Consider the following 13357-nt stretch of genomic DNA (forward strand, 5'->3'; position numbering starts at 1 on the left):
CTGTGCATAGTTTTGAAAAGCTTAGTACAGGTCAGGCCAAATTTAGCCTAAAACCTAGGACCAATGGAAGTATTTCCATGTCTTCTTAAAGTTCCAATCTTTTTTTTTAATCTTCTTACAGTGTTAGCAACCTGAATATTGCAGCGCTGTGGTTTGAGCTAGTCAAATATCACAAAACAGGATTCACAACCGCTCTTTGAAATAAATGCCATCTAAGTGAAGTTCCTCTGCCTATGAGTCTTTTAATGTGTTCTCTGCTAACATTTGCATCTGTGAATGTTTGTGCACGGTGCCATTTGTAGAAAGATAAAGTGCTGCACTGGTTCTCATGTGAATATGTACATGCTTCTGTAACTAAATGTTGGTCAGCCTATGGTAGCCTACATTAAGTGCTTGGTAACAACCCATGGTCAAAGAAAAATTAAAAAGAGCCTTTATAACTGTTTTATTGGGAATTAGAATACACTAGACATACAGGTATGGAAAGCAGTTAGTTTTACAAAGCATCTAGGTTAATAAAATAAAAATAAATAATTAAAGGCTCTTAACATGACATCAGTTTTTAAGCAAAATTCCTCATTGAAATCAATAAGGAGTTTTGCCTAAAAACTTGATGGTATGACATAGTCCTAAGTAATTCTTAAAAAACTCTTTAGAATAAATGATGCTTGAGAAAGTCAGTGGTCATTAGCTCTTAATCTTGTGGGAATTAAATGTCACACTGGTGTCTCGTCCTATTTGCAACTTTTTTTTTTCATGGAACACACTTAGAAATATAGCCTTCCTCCAGAGCTGGCCACAGATTTTTTGTGTATGTTGTCTCTAATGTCCTCATCCCTCTTCAGAGAAATGGATCAATAAGCTTCCTGCGATGTATTCCCAGATGAGATCTCCTCAAGGAAATAAATTACTTTTTCTTCTTTTTCCCTTTCTTTCCTCTCTTCTTTTCCCCTTTATCTTTTCCTTTTCCTTTTCCTTTTCCTTTTCCCACTTCCTCTCCGTCCAGCAGTGCTCTGGCTCGTGCTTTCCCCAGAGGTGTCTTGGCATACCAAACCTGGAGAATGAAATAAGTGGTGAGAGGGGCGGAAACAAAGCATGAAAGAACATTTAAGTAACTTTTTTGCATGTACGATGAAGTGTTCCTAACAAAAACCTTACAATTCGGGTTGGCTTGTGGAGAAGCTGAAACAAGATCCTTAGAATTCTTGAGAACACCATTATAACAAGAAGTGTAGCAATCATCTGCTTTCGGAGTCCCTCATTAACATGAACACTTAGCTGTGCCACTTGTGTTGCTATAGTTATGGGAGTGTTAGAACTTCACGATCAACTCTATTTTCAAGGATATGTAGCTCTTGTCGAAATTACCTCTGATCTGAAACTTGGCAGTATAAAGAGCATATTTTTTTGGTAGTTCTCGAAATCTGTTCAGTTGTTTTTAATTTCAGTGGGAAAGTTAAATCATGATTTTTCAAAAGCTGTTTATTGGTTTCATGTGCTTGTTCATAGTCCTGTGTCTTGTAAATGGTTTTGTTTTGGTTGCTTTGCAAATTTGCAAAGCTCTTGGACTGTAATGGCAACCAGACCTCTCTGGGATATGTTAAAATAATTTAAAATGTCTGAACTGGTAATATTTGAAATCACTTGTGCATAGGAAATAACCTTTTCCCAAACTTGAAGTGTGCGTGTCTGTATTAACAATGTCATGGTCCCTTCTGTAGCTCAAGATGCGACTAGATATTGATGTGCATGATGAAAAAGCTATTAACTGTGTTCATCTCTTTTGTTATGCCAGGAATGAATTTGGCTTTTCCCCTCTCAGAAGCCTAAGGACCAGTATCCTGATGTCTTGACTTCTGCCTCTCACCTCAGAATCCTACTTAGATCAACTCCCATCTCTCTCTACTCCTCTCCATTCCCACTTACACCAACATGATCTCCATTCACAATGGTGTTCACTCTGTTGGGGCTTGTAGCGTCTTGTGGATTAAATGCCTTAAACAGGTAAACAAAATGCATCAGTAGCAAAATGGCCAACTGGTTGTGGAACAGCTATGATATTGTGATGCACAATCTAACTATTCTGATTTAACTGAATACATATTCTTCAAATCTCTCTATCTTACCCCCTCTGCTAACTCTGCATTGTACCAAATCTCACCCCAAACTAGGTGGGTTTGAATAATTAGGCTGTACTTTACTGTACTTGCGGTGGGGGTGGAGCAGAAGGGAGTAGTGATGGTGCACATACATTGTGGGCTAGTACAAACTTTTGAGGGGTTGTGCCTTGAAACCGTCGGGCTGTTAGACTTCTCTGAAGAAATTCTGCATGGTGATGGAACTCTTAGGACCAGCTTATTAAGGACTAACTAAACAATGTGGCAGCACGTGGTAAATGTGAGGGAATATTGAGACCTACTCCAACCCGCTCTCCATATTGCTAGCAAAGGCCTTGCCTTATGTGGCAGGGTGTGGTTAATGATTTCCAATGTCATAGAATCACAGAATATCAGGGTTGGAAGGGACCTCAGGAGGTCATCTAGTCCAACCCCCTGCTCAGAGCAGGACCAACCCCAACTGCTGTTGGTGTCATCCGTTGTTTCCTTTTCCTTACTTCTGTATATTCAGTTTAATTAAATTATTAACCTATTTACTGGCATGTCCCCATGATAGTTTCTTCTCAGATTCTGCAACTAGGGGAACTGCTCCAAGATATTACTGAAGTCAACCGCTTAGCAAGAATGCAAACCAGATTAGATTTTCTCTAATGAATAATAAGATACACAGTTAGGTTTCTGTTTATGAGATTTGAACCCTGAAGTTTCAGGGCATAAGCCAACAAATGACTTCCTTGAGTTAAGAAAGAACTTCCCCTGGGGGCATGCTGATCTATAATTATCAGTATAGGTTTTCTTGCACCTTTCTCTGAAGTATCTTGTACTGTCTGCTGTCAGGGAGAGGATGCTGGAGCATTGGTTGATCCAATAAGGTGATCTGTTTGTTTCTACTTAACTATTTTGTATCAGACAGGTGCAGTAACTAGGTCACTTTTTAAATGGGTGTATATAACTGAATTTAAGAAATCCTATTATCACCATTTTCCATTATTTATATTCATTTGGGGAACAGTGGCAGAACATAACCGCATGTCAAATGGGGAGATTCATGTTCAGAGTGAATAGAAATCAAAGATTCATCAGCGTATTAATCCTCACTTTGAATACTGCTTTAAGTTTTAGTCATGTCACTTCAAAAAGGACAAAGCAATACAAAAGGTCCAGCAAAGAGCAATGAAAATGATTAGAGGCTCAGGGGCCAGCCGCTTCCATGTGAGGAGAGATTAAAAGGATTGAATTAATTAACATGAAAAAGAAAGCTAAGAGTGATCTCTGAATGTTAGAGTGAAAGCCATTTTGGCAATCAGTTCCTCTGGGCCATGACACAAGAACTGGGGCTACACTACCTGACATTTAAAGGAAACAGATTTAAAACAGGTAAAAGGAAATACATTTGAAAGAAGGATATAGTTAATGCAAAGAAATCACTGCCACAGGATAGTGAGGGAAATATTTTAGCTAGATTCAAAATTATTTGATTGCTGTCAGCGTACTTTGTGCTGTGCAGTTATGTTTATAGGAATAACATCTGCTGTTTCAGCCCTGGTCTACACTGAGGGGGCGGGGGAGGGAATGATCTAAATTACGCAACTGTAGCTGAAGTCGACATACTTAGATTTATTCACCGTGGTGTCTTCACTGTGGTAAATCAACAGCTGACACTCCCCCATCGACTCCGCTTCCTCTTCTCACTCCGGTGGAGTACCAGAGTCGACAGGAGAGCGCTCGGCGGTCGATTTATCGTATCTAGACTAGAGGCGATAAATCGATCCCCGCTGGATCGATCACTGCCCATCGATCCAGCGGGTAATGTAGACAAGCCCTCAGTTAAAAAGTAACAACAAATATCAGGCCTCATATTTCAGGGCACAAGTGGCTTGCTTCTTGGTATTGGGAATGAATGTTTCCTGCTGTGATACAATGCTGAAATATTAATCACACCTTGAGGTAAGATACTGGACAGATTGTAAGGGTGAGCAAAAAGACTAAAATGCCAAATAATACAAGTACTGACCATATTCATAGAGCCAAATGTTTCTGAATAGAAATTGGAGACTGTTCAACTGACTGGGGGAGTGTGTGCACCAAGCTGAGATTAGAAGTTAGAGAGAGACGTACATGTCTCATGAGAGCAATCCAGCCAACCAGTGGCTGGGTTTAGACTCAGGTGATCAGTGATTCAGTCATTTTTGTGTGTCGAAGTTGCTGGGAACTCTATACTGCTTGTTGCTGGAGAAGTAAAGAAAGAAAACCAGACTGCAGCACTGACCGCCGTTAAAAGTTCCCCCTTCTAGCCTACATAATATTTGATTGTGTGAATGTAGGAGAAATGAGCGGCAGAGAGGGGCACTTAGGGTACGTCTACACTACCTGCCGGATCGGCGGGTAGTGAGTGATCGATCGGGGATCGATTTATCGTGTCTCGTCTAGACGCGATAAATCGATCCCCGAACATGGTCCCCGTCAACTCCGGAACTCCACCGCTGCAAGAGGCGGAAGTGGAGTCGACAGGGGAGCGGCGGCCATGGATCCTGTGCCGCAAGGACGTGAAGTAAGTCAATCTAAGTCGATCTAAGATACGTCGACTTAAGCGACGCTATTCTCGTAGCTGAAGTTGCGTATCTTAGATTGACCCCCTCTTCCCCCCCAGTGTAGATCAGGCGTTACACTCTGCTATTGGTTGCAGTGTAAGGGCCCTGTCCAGAATGGTGCGGGGTATTCTCAACATCCATTGCCTTCACCTTTGCTCAGTATGTGGTTGTGCTGAGCCTCTTGTACAGCAGAGAGGACAGCATGAGCAATTAGCAGACGCAATGGCTCTAACCCAGTGAGACACTCGGCACCAATCCTGTTCAGGTGCAGACATGTTCTAAGATGCAGCTTACTAAAGCTAGTCTGTAGCAGGTCATGTTTTGGTTGTAGTTAGAGGACATCCCTGTGGGAGGTGAGTGAGAACACTGAAAGGGAGAGTGAAAGGAGCATTGTTTATGTAGATGTTAATTTCACCTTATATGTTTCTTCTTCCTCTTTGTACACTGGGTCCTGCCTGGCCAGGGAACTCAGGAACTCAGCAGCTGTCAGCGGCTTGTTAGTCATCTGCCTGAGGCGTCGTTCACTGAGGATAGTTTGCACTGCATAAACGATGTGTCCCTGGGTGAAACCGTCAGAAACCTTTGCTAGGCAACTTATGTTCAGGGATTTGGTGACAGCCCCTCCATTCTGCAGGATGATGTGTTTCCATAAGACTGTTCATCACCAACAGGAGAGGGAAGAGAAACCCAAAGACATGTATTAAGGAGTTGGAAAAGCAGTCTGAGTGACCTGGCTAATCGCTTTGAACCTAAGGTTCTTTCTGAGAAGGAAAATGAAAACGCAGGACATCAGTACGATCAGCAAAACCAAAAGATTTGATATATATATATATAGATAGATAGATAGATAGATATTTATATATGCACCCTGTACATATGGGGGAAATACACAATTAAAATAAGCATATTTTCATCTACTCTGTATATCTCTGTGTGTGTCTGTATATATGCATACAGATAATGTGGCCAGATTTTTAAACCAGGGTGCCTAAAGTTAGACACTTATATCCATGGCATGATTTTAATAGGTGCTTAGCCGGCAGCTTCCACTACAGTCAATGGCTCACTACTACACTTTAGGTGTCTAAGGCCCGGAGCCTCCAAAGACTTGGGCACATGTTTAAAATAATATGTGTATGTCTTTGCAGGCGTAGGGCTCTTTCTGTAAATACTAAGGTGCATTAATCTCATGCCTTTGTCTTTTAGCTTGCAAACTCTGGAGGACAGAGACCATATTTTTCAAATTTAGAAAGCGCCTAGCGCTTTGTGGGTGCCACAAAAATATCATAATAAATAAGACTAACATCCTTCACCCTTTGTACGGTAATGCATATATCCGAAAGTCATGCTGATTACAAGCTTTATACCACCATAGATTCCACAGATTCTTAAACATGTCTGCCTAGAAAGTCTTTTAAAAATATTTTCTTTGTCTGAAAAGTGAAAATAGTGACTTAGACAAACTGCATATAGAGGATTGAAATTGTAGCAGTGTAGTATGGTAGTGCAGTTTGCGCCACATGAGTGATCTGTGTTTGAAGACACAGTACATGGCATGATAATATGCGTGAGGAGAGTTACAATTATGAGACTGATGCAGCATCTAGTAATAGTCTTTGTGTAAGAGAAAAACTGCATCACCTTTTCTTCTATTGTAATGTAGATATTATGGACTTTTACTCATAACCGCTGACTTCATTTTTCATTCTAGAAAACAGTGTTCTTCAACTTGATTTATACCTACTCTCAATAACTATTGGCTGAATCACTGATTCATAATAGGGAAATTGATACATGCAGCGGTGAACATTTATTTTGTGTTTCCCTGTGTTGTGCAGCGTAGCTTCCACTTCAGGCGAGGATCATGGGTAAGAAGAGAAACTGATGCACATCATGACTAATATCAGATCTCCAGATGTAATGACTGCCACTGTGTGTTTGCTGTACCCCTACTGGGTATAAATGAAAGATCTTGTGCTGTAGAAAAGTAGAAGGGTTACAGGCTACGTGTGAAAATTGGGCATCTGTAGTTACGAATGTCTGGCTGTTAGAAATCAGCTATAAAAATTCAATTGGATTCTCAAACTGGGGGACTGGCCATGATAGGTGCGGAGTTCCTCATGCTAGGGATTTAAGGGTGCTTGGCACCAAGAAAGTGCTCTAGCATGTTGCAAGATTTCCTACAGTTTGTCGGTCTGATCTCAAGAATAAACTTACTGTTTGGTGAAAATGTGTGTGATAATTTTAAAGGGGCAGTGTTAAATAATTAAGGCCCAAATTTTATTTACTTTAAAATTTAGACGGTGGTGACTTTTCTTTGCATGCTAAGATTAAGGATTTAATCCCTTTTGATTATAACTCTCCTTTGGATTCTAAATTACTGATGAGTAAAACCCATAAAATGAAGGTTAAGCCCCCAGTGTCTTATCTGAACTATTCAAACTCACTTTCTTCCATCTCCCTTCTCCACATCCTAGCCACGTCCCACTCCCCTAACTTAGGAAGAGCCTTATCTGTTATCGACTTGTCAGGGCTGCAGCATGCATGTCCTACTGTTGTTATACAGTCTGGTGCTCAGGGCCGTCCTTAGGATTTATGGTGCCCTAGGCGGGATTATTAAGCTGGTGCCCCTGTGCCTGTCTTGCTCTTAGCAACACAAACATAAGCTTACACTATTGGAAAACTTGCCACATGCATGTTATTAAAACCAGTTTAACTTAATTAAGCACACTGTAATGCTGATGGACTAGCACTAAAGAGGTAGCAATATAGAAAAAATTCTGATTTGACCGAATGATGCAAATATAATTTTTTTAATTTGTCAACATTTTATTGGAAATTTATATGAAGAGGTATTGAAACAAGGATTTGTTTTTAATTAAAAGCAATCTTTCTGGCTTGTTTGGCTGCAAAATCAGTAATAATGTCATTGTATGACAAAGACAAAGTGATGTCTTGTTTGATTGCAAGAATAGCAAGACCAATCAAGTGTTCCTGACTCCTTGTAGAGTGGAGATAGTTTTTAATGAGCTTTAGTTTTGAGAAACTCCATTCTCCTGATGCTCCTATTACAGGAATTGTCAGTAGAATATGAGTGGCAATGTACACATTAGGATATATGTCAACAAGCTGGTATGAGTAAACTGTACAACGTCCATCATCGATTTTGCATGTGGCACCATTGATGACAGTGTACTCAATTCTTCATACAGTTCAAGTCCATTTAAATCGAAACGATCGCTGTGCTTCAGGAGGCTCTCTAGGTCAGGGATCCCCAACGCGGTGCCCAAGGGTGTCATGGTGCCCGCTGGGGCCTCTCAGTGCACCCGCATACTGGCCGGTGGACAAGCATCTGCCGAAATGCCACCAAAATTCAGCGGCATTTCGGCGGCAATGCCTCTGGATGACGCCGCTTGCCACCAACAAGCAGCGTCATCCAGAGGCGTCGCCGCTGAAATGCCACTGAATTTTGGCAGCATTTCGGCGGATGCTCGTCCACCCCCACGGTCCTTCATCTGACGCCCGCCAGATGAAAAAGGTTGGGGACCACTGCTCTAGGTTCTTGCACTTTGTCATTAGTTGCTCTTGTTTTCCTATTTCGTTGAATTTAGTCCTGCTCAGCCCACCTACCAGCTGAGTGAATGGAACCCCAGGCCAATAGTGGGTTGAGTGGCTCAGCCAGGGTATCAGCCGCCGGTCTGCTCAGCCCGCTGCCAGCCTGGGGTTCCTTGGGGGTCCCCAGGCCAGCAGTGGGTGCTGAGTGGGGCCGGCGGCCGGGACCCCGGGTGGCAATGGGGCAGCAGCCGGAACCCCAGAGCAGTGGCGGGCTGAGCCGCTCAGCCCACTGCTGCATGCCACCAAAAATCAGCTTGCGTGCCAACTTTGGCACATGTGCCATAGGTTGCCGACCCCTGCTCTATACACTAGTAAGGAGAGGAGCATATTACAGTTGTTGGAGGGCTCTATTTAGCAGTAACAGGGCTATAGGAAAGTCAGTCAACATTTTTTGTTTATCTGATGAAAACTGGCCCACTCCCTTCCCCATACCAAACTTGTCACAAATAATTGTCAACAACTTAATTTTCTGTTTTTGGCTAAGATATTGATTTTTAAAAAAAAAAATATTGAAATTGAATTCAGGATTGTTAGCAAGTATTTTTGGCGAACAAATTTGTTCAATGACAATCTAAATGGCAACGCAGCACTGCTTTCATGCTTGGCTCACCCCCCAGCCTGCTGGTCCAACAGCTGCAGTAGAGGAGGAGATAGGTGGAAAACTGCAGGACCCCAAAATCCACCTCTTGGGGTGCAGAGTGGCAACAGCAGCAGCAAACCCTCAGGTCCGATCACACGCCAATGGGCACCACTGCCAGCCCAACAGACCATGGTGAAGTTAGCACAGCATCTGATCTCAGGGACGGGGCACCCATGGAGCCACAGCAGCTCATCCTGCCCTGCGCAGCTCCCCCCGGATGAGATGGATCGCTGCCAGCCCGGGGGAGAGAAGCGCTCCCTAACTAGGGTGACCAGATCCAGATGTCCTGATTTTATAGGGCCAGTCCTGATATTTGGGGCTTTGTCTCATATAGGTACCAATTATCCCCACCTAGGGTGACCAGACAGCAAGTGTGAAAAATCGGGACGGGGGTGGGGGGACTAGGAGCCTATATAAGAAAAAAACTCAAAAATCGGGACTGTCCCTATAAAATCGGGACATCTGGTCACCCTACAGGTGAGTTCCTTTCCCCACCCCTTCCCAGAGACCCCAGCAGCCAATCCCCTCCCTCAGACTGTGCTGCATTCGGCTCTCTCTAGGACCCAGCAGCCCTGCTCTTACATGCTCCACTGCTTCCCGTCTGTCCGGGCTCCCAGCAGAGCAGTGCCCCCAGACCTAGTGGTGCCCTAGGCGGCTGCCTATTCTGCCTATGCCTAAGGACGGCCCTGCTGGTGCTGTCTAGAGGCCAGTGTTCCATCTGCACTGTGGAAATGATGGCATGTGGGACAGAGTTGAAACAGACTAGCCCTTCATACAGTTAAAAAGTTGCTGTTTTGTGCACCAAACTGCGTGAGCAAGCTCCTGAATGGTGGTACAAGGCTGGGCTTCACAGAGCTGTTGTATGAGTTGGTAATTTGGTAACGGTATTGTGCAAACCTGTGTACTTTGTTTGAGGCACAATCATGTTGTAAACGAGTGCCCCAAAATGACTAATTGTGGTACAGCTGGGACTTAAGTGGTTTGTTTTAATTCTGCGGGGGACTTCAACCACAAGTGATAAAATTGTATGAAGAAAATCTGTTGTCTTAGCAGTTGTGAGCAGCTGAGGTGCTTATGCTAACAGCCCCTGGCTCAGATAGGAGGGGATTGGTGGCAGGATAGCCTCAGTGAGGAGTCTGATAAAAGAGCCTCAGTTTTAGACCTCTAGCTCACCACAGCACCTCATTCCAGACTTTTTCAGGAGTGCGAAGGGGGACTGATTGGCCTATTAAGTTCCCTGGGGTCTGTAATTCAACCCAAATTGACCTAAATTAACCTAAATAGCCTTTGTGGTTTTGAAAGTCACCAAGTCTGGGCTCTTCTGAACCATGGGGAAGTGATTTCAAAAGATGAAAACACATCATTGAGAATGCTCTGCTACCAGGCCCTTCCCATTCCAATCAGGCAGCTATCCACTTACCTGCCTCAGCTGTGCCAAGATATCAAGGGAAGAGAGGTGATCTGACCAATAGCTGGTGGGACTCAGGAGTGAATGTTGGGGAGCAGATTGCTGTGGAGTTTGGCAAGTCTTTTCAAATGTCTGTTTGATTCTTGTTTGTGGTTTTAAATAGTGTGAGTGCTCACAGAATTGATAGCCACTATGAATGGGTAAATAACAAGCAACTGTTAAGATTTCAAGGAACTAGGACTCCAGGAAATTCACTGTTGAAGATAATATTTTGTTTTGCGTGTCTGCGTGGCAAGGGGAAGAGTGGGGGGCTGCAGAGAAGTATGAGCTGAATGAAGGGCTTAAATCTTAATGGTGACTTTTCTGGCATCTGCCAAGTTTGCCTTGGAATTTTAAAGTTGATCTATAAACCTAAAAAAAGGAATTTTTGATAGTGATAAAACACAATCTTCCAAAAATGAAACCGGTTATGAATAGCACCTAAATTATGTTCTTTAAAATGTGGAACCCAGTTAGAAATAACAGCCGTTCAGACTCTACTTCCTGTAAAAAGTCGGGTTAAAAATAAAAATGAGCACCCAGATGGGTTCTTGTCATTTATAGAGCCAAAAATAATAGTCCAAGACCAGATTCAATGTATCTTAAACCGATATACATAAAATGAAGTACAGCCACTGGAGAACAAAACTTTTTTCTTCATTTTTGAGACTATTTGTTTTAGCTTGTCTTATACCATAATGTTAACTGAAAATCTCAGGTGCCTAGGTGCACACAGTGTATGAGTTCAGGTTAAATCATATTTTTGACAATAGCCAGATAAAGTCATCCCTCCTGTGGCATGTTATTTCTTTAGCATGTTTTAATATAAACAGCTGATCTTGATCTGCCATGATGATTTAATATACTTGCCAAATCTTGAAGCATAGTCTGGCCTGGGAATCAGAAGGATTTTTTTGTAAACTTTGCAGAAAGGTCGGAGGTCAGCATCAAAGGGACGTTGGGTAGTCCCTACAACAAGGACTCTGTCCTCTGCTTTCAAACTCTTCAGGATTTTGGGGAGATTCTTTTTCAGACGTTTAGGTTCCATCTTCAGGAGCAGAGATATATATGGAAAAAAATTGAAATGTTAGCACCCAGCCTTTAGAGTTAGGCAGGTGAAATAACTGTCCTAAAATAACACCTTCTGAATGCTCCATATAAAGAAAGCTTTATGGCTCTCTGTTAGAGGTACACTTACCTTTACACTTAATGTAAAGAGAGGAGATACTCAGCATAAGTGGGACTAAGTTAAGCTTTTGTCTCCTGGGCCAAGTCTGGCTATTGCAGGTTGAGTCAGCACTTAATTTCTATTATGAATTTGTGACTTCTTTGACTTCCAGTGTTTCCCTGTTTCATCTGCAGGCACTGACTAATTGGAAGGAAGGAAGCTAGCTTTTTTTTTTTTTTTTTTAAATTAAATCCCTTAATATCAGCTGGATAATATCAGTGTACTTGGTTAATTTCAATACCAAGAAAACTGCTAGGATTTGTAATGTTTGCTCTTGTATCTTGGAGATCTAGATTTACAAACAAGCAGCTGTGTTTTCAAGGAGATAAGTGTGTTCCTCATATTCCGCTATGGTTTTAGCTTAGCAAGGCTCCAAGTTCATAAACTTAAACACTTGACTGTGTAAACTTAGTACTTATGTGACTGCAAACTATTGCAAATAAATTTCATCATTGATATTATATCGCTAACGAGCAGGGCCCTGCAGAGTTTATATGATCTGTGGTCTTACTGTATCTTTAAAATTCATAAACTGATGCATGTAGATAAAAAATAATCTGCAAAGCAATGGATTGGGGTAAACATTTTAAAAGGGCCTAAATGACTTGAGAGCCTAAGTTCTATTTTTAAAAGACACTTAGGGCCCAATATTTAAAGGTATTTAAGCACCCAAAGGGATTTTCAAAAGCACTTTGACCTCAATGGGTGTTATGCACCAATGAGAGTTTGATTGTTAGACATGTAATGTGATTTTCAAAATACCTTTAAAAATCTGGCCTCTAGGCACTGGGAGCCCAAATCTATTGAAAGCCAATGGGTCTTAGGCTCCCAAGTCACTTTTGGGTCTTTTGAACATTTTACTTTGTCTCCTTGTTTCACTGTATGTCAGGCTGCAACATGGGAGACCTTAACTTGGCTCTGGACTCAGCTTTCCATAGTGCAAATATAGAGGAGACTCTGTACTCTGAGGTATCTGAGTTTCAAGGATGGACTATAACCTGCCCTGTGAATGCCCTTGCCAGGCAAAGTTTTTCATCTGCTTGTACCACCAGTGGCTGAAAGGAGGGAAATACCTATTCTTTGGATTAAAGAGTACAAAGGAGGAGAAATTAGAAATGAAAGAAAACTCCAAACAATCAAGGGGAAGAGGAAATATCATTTTCTTCTAGTTTAGTTGGATAAAATATATATAGTTTCTCTTTTTCTAAGTCATTCTTCAAAGTTGCACTGAGAGTCTAAACAACGAGGAGTCCTTGTGGCACCTTAGAGACTAACACATTTATTTGGGCATAAGCTTTCGTGGGCTAAAACCCACTTCATCAGATGCATGGAGTGGAAAATACAGTAGAGAGGTATAAATACACAGCATATGAAAAGATGGGAGTTGCCTTACCAAGTGGGGGTGGGGGGGGTCAGTGCTAACGAGCCAATTCAATTAAGGTGGAAGAGTCTAGTTTATTAGATTGCCAATTGCTTAATAATATTAGAACTGAAGTATTAGTGGGCAACACAGTTTAATGGTCTGAAATAAGGACTTCACACAATCTCCTGAGTTCTTTACCTCAGCTTTGCCACTGATTAGTTAGGCAGCCTTTGGTGAGAGATTTCACTTCTCTGGCCCTGTTCATACTAGCCAGAGTATCCCTGAAAGCACTTCTTAAAATAAAAGTTTGTGCTACCGGTGAAGACTGGCCACACACAGTTGTGTTAAAAAGGGTT

The 13357-nt window shown here is 42.1% G+C and overlaps 1 protein-coding gene and 1 long non-coding RNA gene across 9 annotated transcripts in view; one reads left to right on the plus strand and one right to left on the minus strand.

Annotated features, from left to right (window-relative positions):
• Window positions 1-438: 438 nt before the first annotated feature.
• IQCA1 (IQ motif containing with AAA domain 1) overlaps window positions 439-13357 on the minus strand; it is a 155522-nt gene continuing 142603 nt past the window's right edge. Inside the window, exons 17-19 of the mRNA XM_039495970.1 lie at window positions 11281-11458; window positions 5124-5362; window positions 439-1054 (exon numbers count right to left, since the gene is read on the minus strand). Of these exons, the coding sequence (XP_039351904.1) occupies window positions 908-1054; window positions 5124-5362; window positions 11281-11458 (564 nt within the window). The 3' untranslated portion in view covers window positions 439-907. The remainder of the gene's footprint in view (window positions 1055-5123; window positions 5363-11280; window positions 11459-13357) is intronic.
• LOC120375220 overlaps window positions 10292-13357 on the plus strand; it is a 115270-nt gene continuing 112204 nt past the window's right edge. For 5 of the 8 annotated variants that reach the window (XR_005586521.1, XR_005586524.1, XR_005586527.1 and 2 more), the window contains exon 1: window positions 10445-10501. This is a non-coding gene — a long non-coding RNA (uncharacterized LOC120375220). Of the gene's footprint in view, window positions 10420-10439; window positions 10502-13357 lie in introns of those variants that run through there. The other 3 variants (XR_005586519.1, XR_005586522.1, XR_005586525.1) reach the window with 2 other exon arrangements.

The sequence above is a fragment of the Mauremys reevesii genome, linkage group 11 (assembly GCF_016161935.1).
Source record: "Mauremys reevesii isolate NIE-2019 linkage group 11, ASM1616193v1, whole genome shotgun sequence".
Lineage (NCBI taxonomy): Eukaryota > Metazoa > Chordata > Testudines > Geoemydidae > Mauremys > Mauremys reevesii.